General features: G+C 48.2%; 1 protein-coding gene across 1 annotated transcript in view; it reads right to left on the reverse strand.

Moving 5' to 3' along the window:
• The window catches only part of ABCA13 (ATP binding cassette subfamily A member 13), a 390,771-nt gene that overhangs the window by 329,799 nt on the left and 37,132 nt on the right, over nt 1-23,840 (reverse strand). Inside the window, exons 4-9 of the mRNA XM_058725626.1 lie at nt 14,674-14,828; nt 14,440-14,468; nt 10,849-11,012; nt 8,940-9,070; nt 4,575-4,708; nt 905-1,069 (exon numbers count right to left, since the gene is read on the reverse strand). Coding sequence (XP_058581609.1) covers nt 905-1,069; nt 4,575-4,708; nt 8,940-9,070; nt 10,849-11,012; nt 14,440-14,468; nt 14,674-14,828 — 778 coding nt within the window. The remainder of the gene's footprint in view (nt 1-904; nt 1,070-4,574; nt 4,709-8,939; nt 9,071-10,848; nt 11,013-14,439; nt 14,469-14,673; nt 14,829-23,840) is intronic.

The raw sequence follows: 23,840 nt of genomic DNA on the forward strand, positions 1-23,840 counted from the left end.
AGGGCCAGGCCGTGTGGCACCCAAGCCCTCCAGGGGCAGGAGCCCAGCATCCGAACGCCCACAGAGGGCACCTGGCGGCCCCGTGGAAATCCCACAGTCCAGAAGCAGACTCTTCCCATCGTGAGCACATGTGTGTCTCAGTCCAAGACAGGCTTTCTGGTGACATTTGTGTGGACACATCAGCGAGCTGAGGCCGATGGGTGCACGTGGGAGAAGGGCACATCATGGGCAGGACACACGATGAAAGAGGGAACAACGTATGGGGAAATCGAGAGGATCTGCTGGCTTAAAGCTTCGGTGAGAGAGAGCAATGAGCCGCGTAGACCTGCGTGGTACTCCAGTCCACACTTACACCGCGCGTTACCTGCTCCACTAAAACTGACGGGCGCCAGGGCGGGGAGAGGGGGTTGGTGCACACAGGCGGTGAAGCGTCCCAGTTCGGCTCAGGTCATGATCTCACAGTCTGTGAGTTCAAGCCCCGCGTCGGGCTCTGTGCTGACAGCTCAGAGCCTGGAGCCTGCTTCCGATTCTGTGTCTCCTTCTCTCTCTGCCCCTCCCCCACTGGTGCTCTGTGTCTCTCTCTCTCAAAAACAAATATTTTAAATAAATAAATAGGGGCGCCTGGGTGGCTCAGTCAGTTAAGCATCCAACTTCGGCTCAGGTCTTGATCTCACAGTCTGTGAGTTCGAGCCCCGCGTCAGGCTCTGTGCTGACAGCTCGGAGCCTGGAGCCTGCTTCCGATTCTATGTCTCCCTCTCTCTCTGCCCCTCCCTTGCTCACACTGTGTCTCTCCTCTCTCAAAAATAAACACAAATACTAAAAATAAATAAAATCGAACAATGAGAGACAGGGGAGGAGAGGGATCGATTCGGACACGCCGAGGGGGTTCACGGTGGCACCGCACCTGCTTGTAGACTTGCAGCCAGCTGACCGCGTGCACCAGGTAGTCTGTGGCCGCTGACCAGCGGGGATGACAGTCTTCAGGGTGACCCTCTTGGCCAGCTTCATCCTCGGAGGTTCGGGACAAGAAGGAACACACCATCCGCTCCAAGGTCCCATCTGTGGGAATCTGGCAACAATATGAAATACATTTACAAGTGCGCTTTTTTCCAGAATATTCCTTTCTACGAATAGTACCGCCGCCTTGCCAAAGGAAGGGCTCTGGGCTTTGCATGACGGGAGAAGTTAACAGGTTGATCAAGCGGCAGTTATATTGTTGGCGTGAAGGGAAGCCTTTTGGAACTCTGTTTTTCACGAAGGCCCACAAGCCGTGGGAACAGCGGTTTCTCTGGTTGGAGGACACAGGGTGACTCAAATATTGCTCATTTGTACTCTCCGGCCAAAAGCAAACAGGGGCCAGCCCGGTTCAGTGGGCACCTTGGCCTGCCAAAGCCGCTTTGCCGGAAACATTTTCTCTTCTAACTTCATCCGTCAAAGACGATTCAAACTGGAGTTCTGGGTCAGAAACAGTGTGACATTTTGGAACCATATCTCCTTTATTTCTGTAAATGAACTTCTGGTTTTTGGTTTTTTGTTTTAATTTATTTTGAGAGAGTGTGTGTGTGCAAGTAGGGGAGGGGCAGAGAGAGGGAGAGAGAATCCCAAGCAGGCCCCATGCTATCAGCACAGAGCCTGACACGGGGCTTGATCCCAGAAACCGTGAGATTACGACCTGAGTCGAGATCAAGAGTCGGACGCTCATCCGACTGAGCCCCGCAGGTGCCCCGTAAATGAACTCCTACATGCAGTTTCTGCAATGTCGCCCTGTAAAAATACCTACGTGTGTGGGAACGAACAACGTTCCAGTTACACAGATTTACAATAACTTCAGGGCCACATTTCAGAAACTCTACTGATGGCAACAGTGAAAAAACATCAACGTCCCAGGCCTGGGTGGGTCTGTCAGCCGAGTGTCCAACTCTTGCTTTCAGCTCAGGGCTCAATCTCACGACTGTGCGATCGAGCCCCACAACCTGTTCTGTTCCGACAGTGTGGAACCTGCTTGGGATTCTCTATCTCTCTCTCCTTCTTTCTCTGTGCCCTTCCCTGTTCTCTCCCTCACTCTCAAAATAAATAAATAAACTTTAAAAAAAGAAAAAGTATTCAAGCCCCATTTGGTTCCTTTGTGGTCCCCTTGGGGATGCAGAGAACTAATACTCAAGTCACAAAGCCACAGCACCTGTTAGGGAAACAAGGCCCCGTCCCCTCTCCCAGGACTCGCAGGGACTGTGAGAGGTAGATACACCAATGTGCCTATCACAGGTCACCCAGGAGAGAGGGCACGAGAGTTCCACGGGCCCGTGAGGGATGATCGAGCTGTTTGCTCAGTGGGGACTGGAGAAAGGAAGAGAGAAAGATCCCTCTGCTCTGGGGGCCGCATAAGCAGAGGCCCAGAGTGGCAGCGCCTGCAATCAGGCAGGCCCAGGGCAGGACCCGGGAAACCATCACGATGCTGGCTCCTGAGGGGCCCTCCGTGGGGTGGGGGACAGGGTGATGGTCTCCCAAGGTGCTCACATGTTAACTCCAGAACCTGTGAATAGATTAAGAGTGGTGTTGGCCAGTGGCCTTAAGGTTGCTAACCAGCAGACCTGGAGACGGGGAGATCATTCCAGATTATCCACGAGCCCCATGAAATCACAGGGCCCCTTCAGTGTGGGACGGAAAGGCAACCGAGCCAGAACTGACACATTCTGAGAAAAACTCAGTCCACTATCGCTAGCCTAGGGAAGGGGCCCCAAGCCACGGAGCACAGAGGCTTCTAGAAGCTGGAAGAGCAAAGAAACAGCACCGGGGGACACAGATTTTAGCCCAGGGAGACCTGTGTGAGACTTCTGACTCCCAGAGCCATGTGGTAATGAATGTGTGCTGTGTGGGGCAACAGTGTTGGTGATAACTCGTACCAGCAGCCACAGGAGACTCCTACCCGTGACATATGCTCTGTGCTGTCCCCCGACCGTTTTCCTTGTAATTCTAATCTCAAAATAGTTGCCTTTCTTTTTTTTTTCTTTTCTTAATTTATTTACTTTCAGAGAGAGACAGAGAGAGTGTGTGTGTGCAGGTGCACACACAGTGAGCCAAAGAGGGGCAGAGACAGAGAGGGAGAGAAAGAATCCCAAGCAGACTCCTCACTGTCTGCGCAGAGCCCGACATGGGGCTTGAACTCACGAACTGTGAGATCGTGACCTGAGCCGACATCAAGAGTCGGACACCTAACCCCTGAGCCACCCAGGCACGCCTCAAAATACCTGCCCTCTCAAGGTAAACGTTCTTTGTAATTTGATGAGAAAACGGGGTCGGGAAGTACGGACAATACGGGAGTAGAGTCAGCAGCTGGGGCGTTCCTATGCCGTCTACAACAGCGCCCATGAAAGACGCCAAAGGGCACAACTCCAAGTCCCACGGGAGAGAGATGGTTCACGAAATTGCACCAGATGTGACAGAGGAATGGAAAACCGCGTCTCCCGGCCAAGTGTAAGACCTGCGTGGCAGAAGGAATTTTCCAGCCACCTCGCCACTCAGCAGTTAGCTAGCGGCCGTGCCTGGCTGAGGCCAGGGTGACATCCCCAGATTCGCCGCTCAGACCTGTAACCCAAAAGTGAAAAGCCAACGGTAGCTCGTGTCAAGGTGAACACCATGAGGGAAGTGCCAGGTCACGGGAACTCAGGAAAGCGAGTGAACCCCACGCCCTGAGCACAGACCGGGACCCTAACAGGAGGGTGCAGGTCTCGTCCAAACTGTCAGTCCCTCAGCCCTGACCCAGGGGCTGCACCAGAAAGGCCCTCATGCCAGGGGCATCCGTGAAGCAAAAGGAGACAGAAGTACAGTTCTGGGGTCCTGCACCACGCAGAGCAGAAATGTCCGTGCAAGGGACAAAAAGGAGCAGTGCAGGCGGAGCCCCTTCCAGAACATAGTGTGCAAACAAAGTGGAGGCCCCTATCTGCTGAGTCCAGGGGGCCTGTGACCTTACGGGTCCTGCCGTCCCGGTGACAGCATCTCAGCCTGGAGAGCAGTCGTCTCCTGTCCCCTCGCTCCCTGCCGCCTCAGCTGCAGAATCTCACTCCCTCCCCCAGCCTGGCTTCTCCCCCCCCCCCCCCGGCCAGTGCCAAGAGCGAGAATCACTTCCTATTACAGTCACACCTCGGTTTCCCAGCCTAATTCGCTCCGGAAACACGCTTGTCATCTAAACACTTGTATATCAAAGCGAATTTCAAGAACCATTGGCTCAGTTGTGATCACGTGATGTTCGGCGTCACGTACGATTCGTGTTGCAAGACATCGCTCGTTTACCAAGTTAACATTTATTAGGAACGCTTGCTTGTCCCATGGAACACTCGCAGAACGAGTTAACACACAACCCAAGGTTTTGCCGTACTTCCAGACTGCTTTTGGGGCTGGGATAAAATGACAAGGTAAGAGAAAGGGACACTCCCAGAAAGGCCAAACCAGCAGGGGCCTGCCACGCCCACGCAGCGCCAACGTGCACGGGGGCTCTCCGTCCTCCCATCCCACCTCCCACCCACCCTGGGAGCACTCTCAAAGGAGCATTCTCACAGAGAAGCACCAAGAACGCGTACCTCCTGTAGTTCCGCTGAGTAATTCAGGATCTGTTCTGCATGAAGGTCGTCAAAACCAAATCGGGACTTCAGGTCAGCCTGGACCTTCTGTGGATCCCACACCAGCTTCTTCAGGGACAAGGTGTATCCTAAGTCTGCAAGACAGCCAACGATTTATGTCATCAGTTGTTTCCACGTTGTGACACATCTGACGTAACTCGGAAAACGATACCTTGTTCGCTGCTACAAGAAAAGTAAATAAAGAGCAAAGGCTACACAGACAATCAAGTCGGAGAAGCCAATAGGAGCCAGCACTGGATGCCACAGAGAGCTTGCTGAGACAGCAGGTGGCTCTGGTATTAATGATCACAGAGTTTCCGGAGCAAACATGACAACCTATGTCAAGAACTTCACGAAATTCAAATCACTGAGCCCGCTAATTTCACTCCTAAAAATCTATCTCAAGAAACCTCATCAGCTGCATGAAGAAAAAGTAATGAATAACAATGATACCACATTGGTTTTATACCGATTAAAGATTAAAAACCAGGTAAGCATCTAGCATGGGAGAAAAGTGTAAATTACGGTATATTCATAGCATAAAATACCGCAGTCTTTTTTTTTTTTTTTTTTTTGAGAAAGACAAAGTGCACACGCATTCACATGTTCATGGGGGGTGGGGGGGCGGGGAGGAGCAGTGACAGAAGGGGACAGAGAATCCCAAGCGGATTGGGGGACAGAGAATCCCAAGTGGGCTCTGTGCCTTCGGTACAGAGCCCGACGTAAGGCTCGATCTCACAAACCATGAGATCATGACCTGAGCAGAAATCCAGAGTCAGACGCTTAACCGACCGAGCCACCCAGGCGTCCCAATACTGCAGTCTTGAAAACCACATTTCTAAAAACTATTTAAGGTCGTAGATGAAAGTTCCCTTAACAGAGTTAATCAAGGTAGAAAACTCATTAGGAGTCACCTGGGGGGCTCAGTCCGCTGAGCATCCGACTCCAGCTCAAGTAATGATCTCGCGGTTCATGACTTCGAGCCCCCCACATCGGGCAGGCTCTGTGCTGTCAGCGCAGGCCCCACTTCGGATCGTCTGTCATCCTCTCTCTCTGGCCCTCCCCCACTTGTACTCTCTCAAAAATAAATACACATTTAATTTTTTTTTAACGTTTATTTTTGAGACCGAGAGAGACAGAGCATGAATGGGGGAGGGTCAGAGAGAGGGAGACACAGAATCTGAAACAGGCTCCAGGCTCTGAGCTGTCAGCACAGAGCCCGACACGGGGTTCGAACTCACAGACCGTGAGATCATGACCTGAGCCGAAGTCGGACGCTCAACCAACTGAGCCACCCAGGCGCCCCAAAAATAAATACACATTTAAATAAATAAATAATAATAAAGAAATAAAACTCATTAGGTACCCAAATGATCCCGCAACTCCACCTGGAAATGGCATGCCTGAAATATAATTCCAAGAACACCCCCCCCTCCCCGCCCACCCCCTGAAGCTTGACATAGTTTCTGTGGGCGGGGCCTGAGGATGGCAAACACAAAAGCTTGTAAGTTCCGAGGTGAGCTTCCACCTGAAATCCTGTGGCGAGACGACTTCAGACCGCGATCGACACGCGTCTGCTCAGTGTCCACACGTGCAAAGGACCACAAAACCATTCTCACGTGTGTGACCCCTCGGTGCCCTTAAAGTGACGCTGTGGGTCAACGGAAAAGGCCCAGTCCTGCCACCTACAAAACAGGCCCAGCCACGGGGAACTTTAGGAAGGTGTTGAAAAAAGCCAGACCCCAGGCATCCAAGACTCCTCACTCTCCGTCTGGCTGTCTTTGCATAAAAGGGGTCAAAGTCTGGTTCTGAGATTTTTAAGCTAGCATTTGTTACGTATCGAGGGCATTTTCCTCGCCAGGTGAGTTGTACACAACACACCAGGCAGGTGCAGTAATATTATCCTCTTTGGGGGCGTAAGGAAGCAGACATCCAGAGCCACGCAAGGTCACATTGCTCGATTTAGTCACGGCTCAAACCCAGATCTGATCCCCAACCCGGAGCTGTAACCACTAATCTCTCCTGCTCTCAGAATGTGTCAGAATTACTCTGCAGAGCCGCAGAGAAGTTCTCCTTGGGGGCAGGGGTCTCCCTACGCTGAGTCACCAGCAACAGGGAAAAACCTGGGTGTGACTGGGGTGATGGAGGGCGTCATATTGGGTTGTTCCAAGGAGCCAGAGAAGTCTGGAAGGGCTAGAAATCTGTGTGTAACCACCTCATTACATAGGTCAGGAGATAGACTTCAAGAGTTAGGGGCAGACAGAGAACAGGAACCTGGGCTCCTGGCCCCAGGCCTGCCTGCCCCCAACCTATCTTTCATATCTGTGCCAGGAATATCTCTCCACAAAGCATATCTGACTGCTGATCCAGCGTTCTTCTGTGATCTGGCCCGGGGTCTCTTTCTGGATCACCTCCTACCATCACCCACGACCCCAGAAACACTGAACCTCAAATACACGGGGAGCTTCACATACGATTCTTCGTGGCCATGCTTCCTCATGTCTTTGGTGAAGTAGAACTCATCCTTCAAAACTTCTCCTTAATGCTTTTCCTGAGAAAGATGCAGATCCTTACTCTGGGTTTTGCTTTTTCTTCACTGGCACATCTGTCTCCTATACTAAACATGACTTCCCTGTTGCAAGAACCATGTATTATCCAGTTTTTTATTCCCATTCATGGAATGGTGTTTGGTTCATAGAACATACTCCATAAGCATTTACTGTAGGGGAGAATGAGTGGATGGATGGATGGATGGATGGATGGATGTGTGGATAGATGGTTGGGTATCTACCTGGTGGACAGGTGGGTGAATGGATGAATGTGTGGATGGGTACAGGAATGACAGATAGATAAATGTACAAATTATAACTCCACAGTTTGCTCCATGAATCTCCCTTACAGACACAGAAGTAGAGAAAGAGAAAAAGATAACTAAAAGTAAAATATTCAGGTCCAGTTGGCAATTCAGGAAGTAATACGCCAAACAGAGCAGAATAGTGCCTATGGGACTGGGAGGTGGGGAAATGGGGAGATACCAGTCAAAGGGTGCAAACTTTTAGTTATAAGATGAGTAAGTTCTGGAGACCTAATGTATAGCCAGATGACTCTAATCAATAACAGTGTATCGTATACTTGAAATTTGCTAAGAGATCGTTAAGTGTTATCACCAAAGAAAAGGTAACTAACTATGGGAGGTGATAGATGGGCTCGCTGATGCCATTGTGGTACTAACTACACGATGTACACGTGTCTCAAACTGTCACACTGTACACTTTAAACACATACGATTTTATTTGTCAACATAAAATAAATATTCTTTTTCTAATAAAAACTTCTTTTTGAGAGAGGGAGAGAAAGAGCACACACGTGCTAGTAGGGGAGGGGCAAAGAGAGAGACGAGAGAGAGGAGACAGAGAGAGAGAGGAGAGAGGGAGAGACAGAAGAGAGAGAGAGGGAGAGAAAAAGAGAGAGAGAGAGAGAGAGAGGACCCCAAACAGGCTCCATGCTCAGCACAGAGCCCGACGCGGGCCGGATCCCACGATCCTGGGATCATGACCCGAGCTGAAATCGAGATGCTCAACAGACCGAGCCACCCAGGCACTCCTAAGTGTAATAAACACTCAATGAAAAAAAGAAAGAAAGAATATCGTGGGTCAAGAATAGAACCAAGTAATTCCATCCCTTCCCCTGCAGAAGGGGTTTGTTCATTCAGCTCGTGGGCTTTCCAAATCCACATCCCCCTGCCTCTTCTCGCCAGCCTCACTATTTTTCAAATATTTCTCCCAAATAGGAGCAGAGGAGAGAGGAAAGATTCAAATTGCAGAACGAAGGATAGATCTAACCTTAGAGGACGTCAAAGAAAAGAATTTTAGGGGCACCTGCGTGGCTCATCAGTTGAGCGTCCGACTCTTGATTTCGGCTCAAGTCACGATTTTGAAGGATCAAGCCCTACGTGGACTCCGCACTGAGCCTGGAGCCTGCTTGGGATTCTCCCCCTCTCTCTCCCTCTCGCCCAGTCGCTCACTCGCTCTCTCTCAAAATAAATAAACATCTTTTTAAAAAGAATCTTAAGATCACCTATTTCCTAATCAAAACTAGCCCATGTATTAGCAACGGCCACAGAATTTCAACGGTGGAAAGTCAAATGCAGTTCGGAGTTCCAAATTTCCAGTCTCCTTCTCCCTTTTATTAACAGAAACAATGGGATCCTTTGGCATTTGACATTTTCATTAAGTCGTTTCTTGAACAGCATCTCCGCTCTGTGCTGGCTATCGACGAAGTTCACTAGGGAAACAAATTTTCCCATGAGCTCTCGGGCCCACCTACCAGGGGTGGCCGCTCCCCGCTCCTGCAGAAACGTCAGCATCGAAAGGGTCACATTCAGCGCGATTTCGGAAACAGTGGAAAACCTGTGGTCGAGTGGCAGCCAGTCTAAATCTTCCAAAGTTGCCAAGGAACTGCAACGAAAATAAAAGCAAAGGGAGGTGAGCCAGCTCAGCACACGGGGCTGCACCGACTCACGCCCGCCAGCCAGGTCAAAGCCCTTTGCGGGATGTGGCCCACCACTGACACACAGGCATTCACCGTGGCTTCAAATGCCACCCTACACGCCCTGGGCTGGGGACTAATGGTCACCTGGCACAGCTGGCCAGGGTCCAAAGTGCTGTCATCTCAGCAAAGCAAATGGACAGGCAGGCGGGCTGCTTCACGTTCAGATCATTGTTTACAATTTGGAGGTGCCCTCCTGGAACACCACGTACCCCATCCCCCACTGGGTGCCCCTGTGGTCTGAATAAGTCAGGGGCACGATCAGTGGCCACCAGCCTGTTTCACAGTACAAGGGGCTTCAGGGAATCCACATATAAATTGTGCTGGTTTTATTCTTTAAATATCTACATTTTATAAGGATATATTAAGTATAATTACAAATACTCAAGCTTGGGGGCGTCTGGGTGGCTCAGTCGGTTAAGCATCCAACTTCATCTCAGGTTATGATCTCAAGGTCCGTGAGTTCGAGCCCCACATCGGGCTCTGTGCTGACAGCTCGGAGCCTGGAGCCTGTTTCAGATTCTGTGTCTTCCTCTCTCTCTGCCCCTCCCCTGCTTGCTCTCTCTCTCTCTCTCTCTCTCTCTCCCCCTCTCTCAAAATTAATAACATTTAAAAAAATTTTTTTAAATGGTAGCTGTTCTTTGTGGGTTTATTTAATCATTGAAGTATAATGAATATACTTCATGCAGATTTTCTTGGTATTGTGTCACCAAAGCAAAACAGAGGAGTCAAATGAATGCCGGAGCTGATAGGGTTCAACAACATTCAGCAGTAACCTCTAATTTGGAATTCTGTCTCCAAAGAGCCCGCTCGCTGCCCGTGCTAACACATTCAGGGCTCAGAGCAAGGATGCGTGTAGAAGCATACCCACTCTATTCACATACAAAAGTTGTAAATCAAACCAACAAACTGTCAAATATATGCTCCATTGTCCTACATTGACAAATACGCCTTCATAACAACTTGGAGAGCCGTGTCCAAATTTAGAATTTTCCAATCCTCTGTCAAAATAAATAAATAAACTTTTAAAAAGAGGGATGAGGGGCTCCTGGGTGGCTCAGTTGGTGAAGCATCCAACTTCGGCTCGGGTCACGATCTCATGATTCATGGGTTCGAGCCCCATGTTGGGCTCTGTGCTGACAGCTCAGAGCCCGGAGCCTGCTTCAGATTCTATGTCTCCCTCTCTCTCTACCCCTCCCCGTTCATGCTCTGTCTCTGTCTCCCAAAAATAAGTAAACGTTAAAAAAAATTTTTTTAATGATCATTTAAAGGGGCACCTGGCTGGCCCATCAGTGGAGCATGTGACTCTTGGTCTTGGGATTGAGTTCGAGGCCCACATTGAGTGTGGAGATGACTTACAAATAAAATCTTTACGTCATAATAATAATAATAACAATTAAAACTACAGGAATATAGGAAACGTTAATGATGTAATGTTAAATTGCTTCGATCGGGGGGGGGGAGTAGGCTCTGACAACATTACTGCACTTGATAAAATATTCACACAGGTAGACGAGGAGCACCCACAGGGAGGCGAGAGTCCCAGCCAATTCAAGACGCCGCGATCCTGGATTTTTTCTTGTATCAAACAAGAGATGTTCCCAGAGATATAGATTCCCCTGTGAAAAAGGTGAGGAGAAAAGACCCAACACACCTGTCATTGGTTCGATTTTTCTCTTGCACTTACTTCAGAGCTGCCTGGAGGAGGCGTATCCCCGTGTGGATGCGGTCTGCGACGCCAGTGTCGTGGGCATACAGTCTCGGCAGCAGACGTAGAAAATTCCAGATGTGGGGCTGCTGGTGGAGCTTTTCCAATTTCGAGATCACCTCCTCCGTCTTATTGAGATCCATCTGACAGAAAAACAATACCAAGAATTTCCCTCTTCCGTGTTTTTACTGTTCCAAACAGTGGGGCTGGGTTGGCTGCTGAAAACTTTGGCCGTAGAGACTTGTGCCCGGTAAGTCACTATTTGGAACAGACAAGATTTGAAAATCTGTCCGTTGGGTTAGGAGTTTAAATAGTGTGAAAATAGGGGGCACTGAGTGAGTCAGTTAAGCGTCCGAGTCTTGATTTCAGCTCAGGTCATGATCTCACGGTTTGTGAGTTCACGCCCCATATCAGGCTCTACGCTGACCATGTGGACACTGCTTGGGATTCTCTCTCTCTCTCTCTCTCTCTCTCTCTCTCTCTCTCTCTCTCTGTCTTTCCCCCTCCCCTGCGTGCACGTGTGCCCTCTCTCCCTCAAAATAAATAAATAAACTTAAAAAAAATAAGGAGGGATGCCTGGGTGGCTCAGTCGGTTAAGCATCCGACTTCGGCTCAGGTCATGATCTCACAGTCTGTGGGTTCGAGCCCCGCATCGGGCTCTGTGCTGACAGCTCAGAGCTTGGAGCCTGCTTCTGATTCTGTGTCTCCCTCTCTCTCCGCCCCTCCCCTGCTCATGCTCTGTCTCTCTCTGTCACACAAATAAATAAAAACATTAAAAAAAAAATTTAAGAAAAAAAAGGAATTTTTCGACAACACCAGCCAGGGAATAAGAAACCACGGACCAAATGTTTCTTCTGGATTAAAAAAACAAAACAAAACAAAAAACAAATGAGGGGGGCCCAGAAGGCTCAGTTGGAAAAGCAGGCAACTCTTCATCTCAGGGTGGTGAGTTCGAGCCCCGTGTTGGGTGCAGGGATGACTAAAGAAAGAAAGAATGAAACTTTACGAAACATGGAGGGAAACCATTAAAGATGTTCATTCCAGTGGGTGCAAGTTGGAAGGGTTTCCCCCCCAGGCAACGGTGTGGTGAAGTGACATAGAATCCGTCTCACTGAAGGCATAAACCAGCCGCTTTAAAAACCAGCCTTGTGAGGCACCTGGGGGGGCTCAGTCGGTTGAACGTCCGACCGCCTCTCAGTCTCGGCTCAGGCAGTGATTTTGAGGGACTGAGCCCCTAGTCGGGCTCCGGGCTGAGTGTGGAGCCTGCTTGAGATTCTCTCTCTCCGCCCCTCCCACGTGCACACACACACGCACTCTCAATAGATAAATAAATAAATAAATAAATAAACCTAAAGAAGTAAAAATTAAAAAATAAGTAAAAACTAGCCTTGTGACCAAAGCAGGGAAGGTTGGAACAGCAGGGCAGGACTGAAAGGAGAAAAGGGTATGTGGGGAAAACAGGAAGCAAACTCCAACTCTAACAAGATGGCTGGCTCTGTCCAGAAGCACCCATTCATACCTGACACGTGGTACAGACACTTGGGATCATTCTAGATGCCCGAGCTTCTCATACTGCACGCTAGCAATGGCAAAGCCAAAACCAGATTATCCCGGAGCCACCAGGCTCCCCCAGGGGAGTCATGCCCTCCCCCCAGTGGCAGCTGGGAGGGGACAGACCCACGTCTGTGCTCTGTGCCCGCACGGCCCTTAGCAGGCCCAGCCCAGGGTCCCGCACCCCCAGAGGAGCCTTACAACTACCCTCCGACAGCATCTGGTACTGTTCTCAGTAAACCCCCAACAGCTGCACGCCCCTGGCAAAGGGCTGGGGGGGTGGGCCTGGGCCTCCGGGCCTCTTCAGTGGGAAGGACGAGCCAGCCAGCCACCTCCTGCCCTCTCTGGAGGCCCTGGCTTGCGACTCACTGCCACCATCCCCAACGTAGGCGGGTCTGTGATTCCTACAGATTTCCTGTCCCAGGCCTACCTTCCGCTAAAGCTGGAGTGGTGACTGCCACGCCAAAGTGAGTTCAATTCCACATACTTCCTGTCCAGCTGCTCCCCGTGGCCTCCCAGGACGCCCACCCACTCATCCTGCACTGTCTTCATGGCCACCTTCCTGCCTTGTCCCCACAGCCCTCGTGTGATGGATCTTTCCTCCCCTCCCATGTCATCACAAAATACCCAAGCTCTGGAACGCTTGGGGGCTCAGTCGCCTCAGTGTCTGACTCTTGGTTTCCACCCAGGTCATGATCCCAGGGTCGTGGGATCGAGCCCTGACTTGGGCTCTGTTCTGACAGCACGGAGCCTGCTTGAGATTCCCTCTCTCCCTCTCTCTCTGCCCCTACCCTGCTCACTCACTCTCTCCATCTCAAAAAATAAGTAAATAAACTTAAAAAATAAAAAAAAAAAAACACCCAAGCCCCGTGAAATTCAGTGGGCCAACTGCACACCCTTACGCGGGTGGCTGGAGTGCGGCTGGAGGAAGACAGTGAGGCCGAGTCTCCCACAGGCTCACGGTGCTTGTCTCGGCGTCCTGAGACCCCTCCTCCTTGGCGGGCGGGGGTGGGGGGGGTGGGGAACCAAAGTGCATCCAGATAGTGTCAAATGTCTTGGGGACAAAACTAGTGCCTTTACCTGCAGGGTGTGTGCCCAGAGCGAGTCAGAGGAACATGTCAAACACCCGCATCTCAAACCTGAGAGCAGATGGACTTCAAGTCCATCTGACAAAGCCACCTGTTCCGGGTCACCTGCCAACTGCTGAGGGCCCCAACCTTCACCTTCTGCTCTCCCCAGGCCCAGAGTCTCGCCTGAGAACATAACTTGACTTTGGCTGTCTCACATACGGCTTCTATATAGGATGTGAAAACCTAACCTTGGACTAGTTGAACCTTGAACCAAATCATTGGAAAGAAGTGTTTGGGGGTGCGCGGCTGGCTCAGCTGGTTGAGCATCTGACTCTTGACTTTGGCTCAGGGTACGATCTCACGGTTCATGGGTTCAAGCCCTGAGTCTGGCTCTGTGCTGACAGCACAGAGTCTGCTTGGGATTCTCTCTCTCTCTCTCTCTCTCTCTCTCTCTGTCCCTCCCCCATTCACACTCTCTTCTCCAAATGAATAAATAAAATTAAAGAAAAAAAGAAGTTTCCAAGGGTGCCCAATGGGCTCTGTCGGTGGAACGTGCAACTCTTGATCTCATGGTTGTGAGTTCAAGCCCCACCTTATGGGTTGAGTTTACTTAAAAAAAGAAAAAGAAGATGGGGTGCCTGGGTGGCTCAGTTGGTTAACCATCTGACTTCAGCTCAGGTCATGATGTTATGGTTTGTGGGTTCGAGCCCCGTGTAGGGCTGAGCTGACAGCTCAGACCCTGGACCCTGTTTCGGATTCTGTGTCTCCCTCTCTCTCTGCCCCTCCCCGGCTCATGCTCTCTCACCTTCAAAAACAAACAGACATTAAAAAAAATTTTTTTTAAAAGAAAGAAAAAGAAGTATTTGAAAAATAAAATAAAAACCAGTGCTTTGAACTTAACCACTATGTGTCCGGAGACTAAGTTTCAAATTCTTGTTAAAATACTTACTGCCAAAAAACTGGAGCCATGAGAAGAATCTACGATAAAAGAGATTTCAGATATTAGTTCAGTAAGCGATCAGAGACCATGTACTGAGCACCTCCTTCTAAGCCCCACCCCCTGGGGCAGGAAGGGGAATTAGGGTTTCAATAGGACGTTTAAGGGCACTCTGGGTCCTCAGCTTCCGTGGGGCATGCTCAGCCCGGGCCCGGGTCGGGGGTGGACACTCAGAGACAGACTTGCCTGGGCCCTTGGATCTTCCTGCCCAAAGTTCCTGTAAGATCTTTGCCTTGTCCATCATGTCATAAACTTCCTCGGCGAGCTCCCGCACCTCTTCCAGGAAGGCCAGGTTGTTGACCTTCCCGGGCCGGCCAGCTGCAGCCCAGAACCTGGACGAACTTGAAATAAGTGGAATGAGTACCATGGACATCATTCTGCACGGGGCCCCCTTCCCTCGGGGTTCGCGGGCTTGACACCGAGTGCCCACGTGACGTCCACCAAGCTGGCACGTATGTACCCTTCCACCCACCTGCCCTGCAGGACCTTCTCTCCTTGACCTTCCAATTGAAAATTAGAACATTGTCATCAATCTCTCCGTTATCTGTGACACTCAGCCACTCTATACGGTTACTGGTGGTCTCACGTGTTTCCCTCGCTCAGCACGCCCTGTGAGAGGGGCTGGGGACCGTGTCTCCGTGACCGGCCCAGGCCCCAAGTGCGGAGGACACGGGAGGGAGGTGAGCAGGCGTGCCCCCCCGTAGTGCTTTAGCCAGCTGGGCGAGCCGCCGGGGATGGGGTGGAAAGGCTGTCCAGAGGACATTCAGGCAGGCCCAGGGGAGGCCAAGCCCCCTCTCCCGTTCTCTCAAGCTGACATCTGAAAGACGAAATGGCCCAGTGATGGGAAGACTGGGGTCCAGGGGCGTATCGGCCAGAGACAGCACGTGCAAAGGCCCAGAGATGGGAAGGGGCTGAGGGGTCAGCCAGGGAGACAGAGACAAACAGAGAGGAGAGGGGGAGAGACAAGGGAACGAGAGAGGGAAGCCTATGGTGTGGACACATGCAGCCACATGACGGTCACGGGCAGGACCCTGCGTGGGCACCAGGGGGAGCTGGGACAGGCTTCACCAGGGACAATGGGGTCTCATTTCAATTCTAGAAGAGACCTCTGATTGTGGGGGTAGGGTCCACCAGGACAAGGTGGAAGGGACAGGCAGACTTCGAAAGAGGGATGTGGGGGCACCTGGAGGGCTCAGTCGGTTGAGCGTCTGACTTCAGCTCAAGTCATATCTCACGGTTCATGGGATCAAGCCCCACGTCGGTCTCTGTGCCAACAGCTCAGAGCCTGGAGCTGCTTCAGATTCTGTGTCTCCCTGTCTCTCTGTCCCTCCCCTGCTTGTGTGCACACACCCTCTCTCCCAAAAAATCAATAAACATTAAAAAAAAAAAAGAAGAAGAAGAAATCAGGGGTATCTGGGAGGCTCAGTCAGTTAAGCGTCCGACTTTGGCTCAGGTCACGATCTCACAGTTCATGAGTTTGAGCCCCGAGTCGGGCTCTGCGCTGACAGCTCAGAGCCTAGAGCCTGCTTCGGATTCTGTGTCTCGCTCTCTCTCTACCCCTCCCTTGCTCATGCTCAGTCTCGCTGTCTTTCAAAAATAATAAATAAACATTAAAAAAAAGGAAAACAAAGAAAGAGGGAGATGGACAGACTCATACATCCCTGTGAGCCTTTAAAGAACTCGGTGTGGGGTGTGCTGCCACACCCACTTTATTTTCTGTGTTTCCGAGGCTTTGACACCTGGCTGCTGACTGCTGACCCTGGAGGGACAGCCCCTCCCAGGGCGACCCCCCTCCCATTCCCTAGAGACACCGAGGGCTGGCCACGTGATATTTCCATGTCTGCACATCTTACACGTCTGAAAGAACAAATCTCGGGCACCATGAAGAAGGGGCTTTGGGGAGAGGCAGGGTGCGGGATGTCCAGGGTAGAAATGGGGGCCTCCGCCCCAGGTGGAAAGGGGGGCCTCCGCCCCTGGAGAGCAGGACAGCTCTACAAGGCGGGGCAGGGAGGTGTCGCTGAGGCCCACGTTCACGATGCCCTGTGGACACCAGGACAGAAGTCAGAGACCCCTTTCCAAGGGGGCCAGCGGTGGGCCAGATATTCAGGCCGCTGTCCATTTCCCATCGGGATGTCCACTGTCCACTTAGGTTTTAAACATAGTATCCCTTTGTCACATTTGTGAGAAACATTTTCTTGGGTTTGTTTGTTTGTTTTTTTAAGTAGGCTTCACGCCCAGCATGGAGCCCAATGTGGGGCCTGAACTCATGACCTTGAGATCAAGACCTGAGCTGAGATCAAGAGTCAGACACTCAATCAACCCAGGCGCCCCTCTTTGGGTTTTTATTTGCCTTTGATTTCATTTGACTTCATTTCATTTCATTTTCAATGTTTATTATTTTACTTTTTATATTTTTAATGTTTTTTTTTTTTTTTATTTTTGAGGGAGAGAGAGAGCAGGGGAGGGGCAGAGAGGGAGGAGGACAGAGGATCTGAAGCAGGGTCTGAGCTGACAGCACAGAGCCAACGTGGGACTCGAACTCACGAACCGTGAGATCATGACCTGAGCCGAAGTAGGATGTTTAACTGACAGAGCTACCCAGGCACCCCCCGTGGGAATTTATCTTTAATCAGTAAGGCACAACAGACTGAAAATAAAATAGGAAATCATTTCACAAGCTGCTGGGAATGTGTTGAAGGGATCAGGTGTCCCATCACATTTAGCACATCCAGGAGGAAAAAAAATTGAAGCTGGGGGGCATTATTCCTGATTAGAGAGTTACACAGTTTACGAGATTTCGTTCAATCCCAATTCCTGCACTTTGCAAATTAGAGAACACCGTGACCACGAAGTAACAGTTGTCAACAGGTAAATCTGCCTGCTTTGATAATATCAAAGTGTATCTGATCCCTCCCTCGGACACGGTCATTTGACCCGCCATGAGGTCAGAACAGATCCAACAACACTGACACGTGAGTAAAACCAATTCAGGGCCTTTCAGGGCACAGTCCACTTAAACACAAAGAATGAGGCCCAGAGAATCTACATGGATTTGCTGAAACTCAATGCAGTGACACAGCAGGGCCAGGGCCAGGCCCAGCCACACGCTGAATGTCACCAGTCACCTTCTGTCACGCTCCACGGAAACCTCACCTCCTAAAGGGTGGCCTTAACCTCGAGTGGGGTCAAGTACAAGAAAGCACTTATAACTTCTGTCATCGCCTCATATGAAAGGATTCCAAGGACCCTCGGTTCCATCCATGATGTCACAAATGGCAAGACATCATTCTTTTTCATCGCTGAGTAGTATTCCACTGTATGGAACTAGAATATATCATGCTCAGTAAAGCAAGCCAGCCAGAGAAAGACAGATAGCATATGACCTCACTCCAATGTGGAATCTGAGAAAGACAACAGATGAACAGAGGGGAAGGGAAGGGAAAATAAGATCAAAACGGAGAAGGAGGCAAACCATAAGAGACTCTTAAATGCAGAGAACAAAGTGGGAGGTTGATGGGGGTGGGGGGATGGGCTAGAAGGGTGACAGGCATTAAAGAGGGCACCTGTTGGGATGAGCCCTGAGTGTTAATAGATAAGTGACAAATTGCTGAAATCTACTCCTGAAACCAATCCTACGCTGTGCGTTAACTAACTTGAATTTAAGTTTAAAAATTAAATGAATGAATGAACAAATGAATAAATAAATAAATAAATAAATAAATAAATAAATAAAGGGGCCCTTGGAACCTCTGCTGGGAACCCGCAGAATTAATCACACCGTATCACACTGCTGTACTCCAAGGCAAGTGTCGCTGTCACAATGAGCTGGTCGGATATTCTTTTTCCAATTGTTATTTCAAAAGTACCTCGATTGTCCCTAAGACCAGATCATGAGAAGTGTTTACGGTGGGAAAAATACATAGAAAATCCCAGGATTAAACACTGATGTGTGAGTGTGCACGCGCACGTGTGCAGGTGTGAGAGGGCGCGTGCGAGCGGGCCCAGGGAAGTCCCAAAACTGTAGTAGGATTTGGGTGGACAGCAAGTTGTGCCTTCCTGAGTCCAGGTCTGTCTTTGGTCCCTTATCAAGGAATGCTTGACCTTGTGAGGTATAGAAGGAAGTGGGGGGAGGGGAGGGGAGCAGGGGGTCATGACACTCAAGAAAAGGCCACCTGCCAGGGGATGGAACTTGTCTCTCAGCCCTCCCACTGCTAATACCCTCTCAGAGGAGCAGGAACCAAAGGAGGCCTCCAGCGGTGCTCACCGGGTTCCAGAAAGGGCCTCAGTGCATCAGAAGCAGCAGAAGCACTCAGGCCCAGCCCTTAGTTTCTGACGAGGAAACAGAGCCACCGAGGGGCCCCCTGGAGTCAGTGTTTCTCCAGCAGTGTCTCCCTCGGAAAAGCCCCTTTAAAACAGGATCCCGGGGCACCCGGGTAGTTAGGCGTCTGACTCTGACTCAAGGCACAGTGTCACGGTTTGTGCGTTTGAGCCCCATATTGGGTGAGCCCCGCTTGCGCCCCCTCTTTGAGCCCCACTTTGCGCACTCTCTCTCTCTCTCTCTCTGCTCCCTCCGCCGCCCCCGTTTGTGGGCATGCTCTCTCTAAATAATAATAATTGGGGCGCCTGGGAGGCTCAGTCAGTTGAGTGTCCAACTCAGGCTCAGGTCATGATCTCATGGTCTGTGAATTCGAGCCCCGCGTCCGGCTCTGTGCCGACAGCTCAGAGCCTGGAGAGCCTGCTTCGGATTCTGTGTCTCCCTCTCTCTCTGACCCTCCCCCATTCATGCTCTGTCTCTCTCTCTCTGTGTCAAAAAAATAAAGGTTAAAAAAATTTTTTTAATAAATAAATAAATAATAATAGACAAACAAATAAACTACTGGGGCATCTGGGTGGCTCCATTTGTTACACATCCAACTCTTGGTTTCAGGACAAGTCATGATCCCAGCGTCATGGTCATGAGATTGAGCCCCACATCGGGCTCTATGCTGACAGTGTGGAGCCTGCTTGGGATTCTCGCTCTCTCGCTCTCTCTCTCTCTCTCTCTCTCTCTCTCGATCTCTGCCCTCCCCCTGCTTGCACAGACATGAGCTCAAAAGCACACACACACACACACACTCTCCCTCTCTCTCTCAAAATAAATAAATAAACATTAAAAAAGAACTACCAGTAAAATAACTGTTAAAAAAAAGACAAAAACTTCTATGGAAACCTAAGTTGAAATGCTCTTCAGCAATAAGGATGGACCAATGGCACATGGAACAACACAGACAGACCTTAAGAGCATCACGCTCAGTGGAAAACAACAAACCAATCTCCTAAGGTTACAGTCTATGTAATTCACCTTATGTGACCTCACATAAATTTATCTAAATGCTGTATAATTGTACATAATGTAATTTATATATAATTACAGCTCAAAATGAGAAATGTATGGAAGCAGAGGACACTCGTGGCTGCTGGGGACAAGACAGAGGGGTGGGCACAGCTATGCAGGGAGATCCTGAAGGATTTTCTGTGCATTGATTAAACAGATACAAGATACTGATTGAACACGCTCAAGATATATATTGATTGTGATGGTGGTTACATGAACCTATACAAGAGATCAAATTGTATAGAGATACACACACACACACACACACACACACAAATGAGTGCGTGTAAAACTGATGAAAATAGAGTAAGATCTGGAGTCTACTTAACAATATTGTAACAATGTCAATTTCTTGGTTTTGATATTGTACTAGAGTCATAGAAGTTCACGACTTGAAGAAGTCAAACTCACTGTACCATTTTACAACTTTTTAAAGTCATAATCACTTCAAAATGAAAGTTAAAAAGTAATGAAGTCAAAAAATAAATGATGAACTCAGGTAACAATATTTACAACCGTTATCACAAAGGGTTTAGAGCCTTAATATGTAAAGAGCTTCTGGACATCAAGAAGAAAAATTACAAACCAAGAGAAAAATGGACAAAGGACATGAATAAATATTTTACAGGGAAAAGAAGTATAAAGTGTATATGGAGGTATAAAAATAGGTTCAACATCCCTATAATAAGAAAAATGCAAATAGAACTGTACTGATACATTGTTTCTCATCAGGAAATTGATGAGATGGGGAACCTGGCTGGCTCACTCGGTAAGGCATGCGACTCCTGATCTCAGGGTTGTGAGTTCAAGCCCTACATTGGGCATAGAGTCTACTTTAAAAATGAAATGAAATGTAATGAAATATAAAATAAAACGAGCAAGGAAATAGATGAGAAATCAGATAGGTAGAAATGTCGAAGTTTAATAAGACCTCACCAGGGAAAAAGATATCCTCACATCTTGGAAGACAGATGCAGAATATTATAATCCCCATCAAGGAGCAATTGGAAAACACCATCAAAATTAAAAATGTATTTATGTCTTGACTTGAAATCTGCTTCTAGAAATCACTGCTACATCATACACATACACTACTAGGAAGCAGCAGAAGTTGTTAGCAAAATACAGCAACAAGGTAGAGTTAATAAAGCAATAGTGTAGAAAAGTGAAATAAAAAATACTCAATTTACATAGATAAAGGCAATAAAGAGGAAAAGGAGAGAACAGAAGAGACCACAAAAGTGGAAAATAAGTCCCAGGGTGCCTGGGTGGCTCAGTTGGTTGAGCATCAGACTCTCAGGTAGTATCCCAGGGACATGGGATCGAGCCCCAAAAAGGACTCTGTACTGAGTGTGGAGCCTGCTTAAGATTTTGTCTCTCTCTCTCTCTGTCTCTCTCTCTTTCTCTCTCTCTCTCTCAAATAAAAAAAGAAAAAAGAAAAAGAAAGCAAGTGCCAATACATAAATTCAATATATTAAGTATAAATAGTCCCTACATTAAAAGGCAGATTGTCAGACTGGAAAATAAAGCAAGAACCAACTATATGCTGTCTAAACTTTTTTTTTAAATTTTTTTTAACATGTATTTATTTTTGAGAGACAGAACGTGAGCAGGGGAGGGGCAGAGAGAGACAGAGACACAGAATCGGAAGCAGCCTCCAGGCTCTGACAGCACAGAGTCCGACGCGGGGCTCAAACTCACAAACCGTGAGATCATGACCTGAGCCAAAGTCGGATGCTTAGCCAACTAAGCCATGCAGGTGCCCCTGTGCTGTCTAAACTTCAAATGTAAAGATACAGATAGGCAAAGAGTAAAAAGACGAAAAAAGACACGTTGTGAGACACTGATCCAAAGAAAACTACTGCATCTATGTAAATATCACAGTAGACTTCAAAACACTGACCACCACCAGAATAAAGAGATTACATATCATTATACAACACAATGTGTATTATGTATACTATTTGTTGCATATATAATAAAATACACTACATGCATAAGAGATGTAATCGTACGGCACCATTAGGTCATGATAAATGGGTCCATGAAGAAAATATAACAATTTGAAAGCATATATGCACCAACATCAGAGCTTCAAAGTAAACGGAGCAAAGACCAAGAGAACTGAAAAGAAAAATAGAAAATTCCACAATTATGATTGGAGATTTCAGTTGCTTTCTCAACAATTTATAGAACAAGGAGACAGGATATCAGTAAAGATGTTGAAGATTTGAACAAATCCCACCCACCAGCAGAAGGCAAATCATTTTCTTGGTTTCATGTTAAATATTCATCAAAGGAGACCATATACCAGAGCCATAAAATGAGCTTCAACAAAGTTAAAAAGACCTAAATCACGCAGAGTTCTCGGACCACAGTGGAATTATACGTGTATTAGCAATAAAGAAGATCTAAGGAAAATCTTCAAACACTTAGAAATTAAGCATGTAACCTACAAATAACCCATGAGTCAAAGAAGAAACCACAGTGCCAATCAATTAATATTTTGAACTTAATGCAAATGAAAATACATATCAAAATTTTTGATAGCTGAAAGAAGTGCCCAGGAAGAAATATGAAGCTTTTAATCTTTACATTAGAAAAGGTCTAAAAGCAATAATCTCAGGTTGATCATAAAGAAAGTAGATTAAGGGGAGCCTGGGTGGTGCAGTAAATTAGGCATCCAACTCTTGATTTTGGCTCAGGTCATGATCTCAGGGTTCCATGCTGACCTTGGAGCCGCTTAGGATTCTCTCTCTCTCCCTCTGCCCCTCTCCCCTGCTTTCTGTGTCTCTAAAATAAATTTTTTTAAGTAGATTAAGAACACATTAAACTCTAAATAAAAGAAAGAAAAAGCATCTAGGGAAGGAAAACAAGAAGTAAAACTATTTACAGATGGTATGATCATGTATGTAAAAAATCCTAAAGGTTATATTAAAAAGCCACAGCAATGGTTGTCCATATTTTTAAAAAATTGTAAGCAATACCAAAAAACATGAACTACTTAGGAATACATTTAACAAAATGTACATAAAACTGAAAACTACCAAAACATTCCTGAGAGAAATTCTAGAAAACTTAAATCAATGGAGACATTATATGATGCTCATGGATTGGAAGGCTCCATGTTGTTAAAATCTCAGTTCTTTCTTGACTAATGTATACATTAAATGCAGTCCCCTGAGATAACTGCCATCCACACGCACAAGAATGAAGTCAGAGTCCTTCCTCACACCATACACAAAGGCCAACTCAAAATGGATCATAGACCAAAACTTAGGAGCTGAAACTAAAAAGTTATCCGAATGAAACAAGGAGTAAATCTTCATGGTCATGGGTCAGACAACGCCTTTTAGATAGGACACCAAAAGTGCAGGGAACATGAGAAAAAATGGATGAGTGGGACTTCATCACAATTAAACACAGTATGTTCCAAAGGATACAATGAACCAAGTGGAAAAACGACCAACAAAATGGGGGTGGGGGAAATATGTGCAAATCATATGTCTCTGGTACAGAGTTTGTGTCCAGACTCTCACAACTCAATAACAAAACGACTGATAACCCGATTATAAATGGGCAAATATGGGTCGCCTGGGGGGCTCTGTCAGTTAAGCATCAAGCTTCGGCTCAGGTCATGATCTCACGGTTCATGAGTTCTCTTTCTCAGACTGTCGGTCCCTATCTTTCTCTCTCTCTCAAAAACGAACATTAAAAAATAATGGGGTGCCTGGGTGGCTCAGTTGGTTGAGCATCTGACTGACTCAGGTCATGATCTCATGGTTCATGAGTTTGAGCCCTGCATTGGGCTCTGTGCTGACAACTTGGAGCCTGGACCTACTTTGGATTCTGTGTCCCCCTCTCCCTCTCTCTCTCTCTCTGCCTCTCCCCTGCTCACACTCTGTCTCTGTCTCTCTTTCTCTCTCTCTCAAAAACAAACACTAAAAAATAATGGGGCGCCTGGGTGGCTCAGTCGGTT

The sequence above is a fragment of the Neofelis nebulosa genome, chromosome 4 (assembly GCF_028018385.1).
Source record: "Neofelis nebulosa isolate mNeoNeb1 chromosome 4, mNeoNeb1.pri, whole genome shotgun sequence".
NCBI lineage: Eukaryota > Metazoa > Chordata > Mammalia > Carnivora > Felidae > Neofelis > Neofelis nebulosa.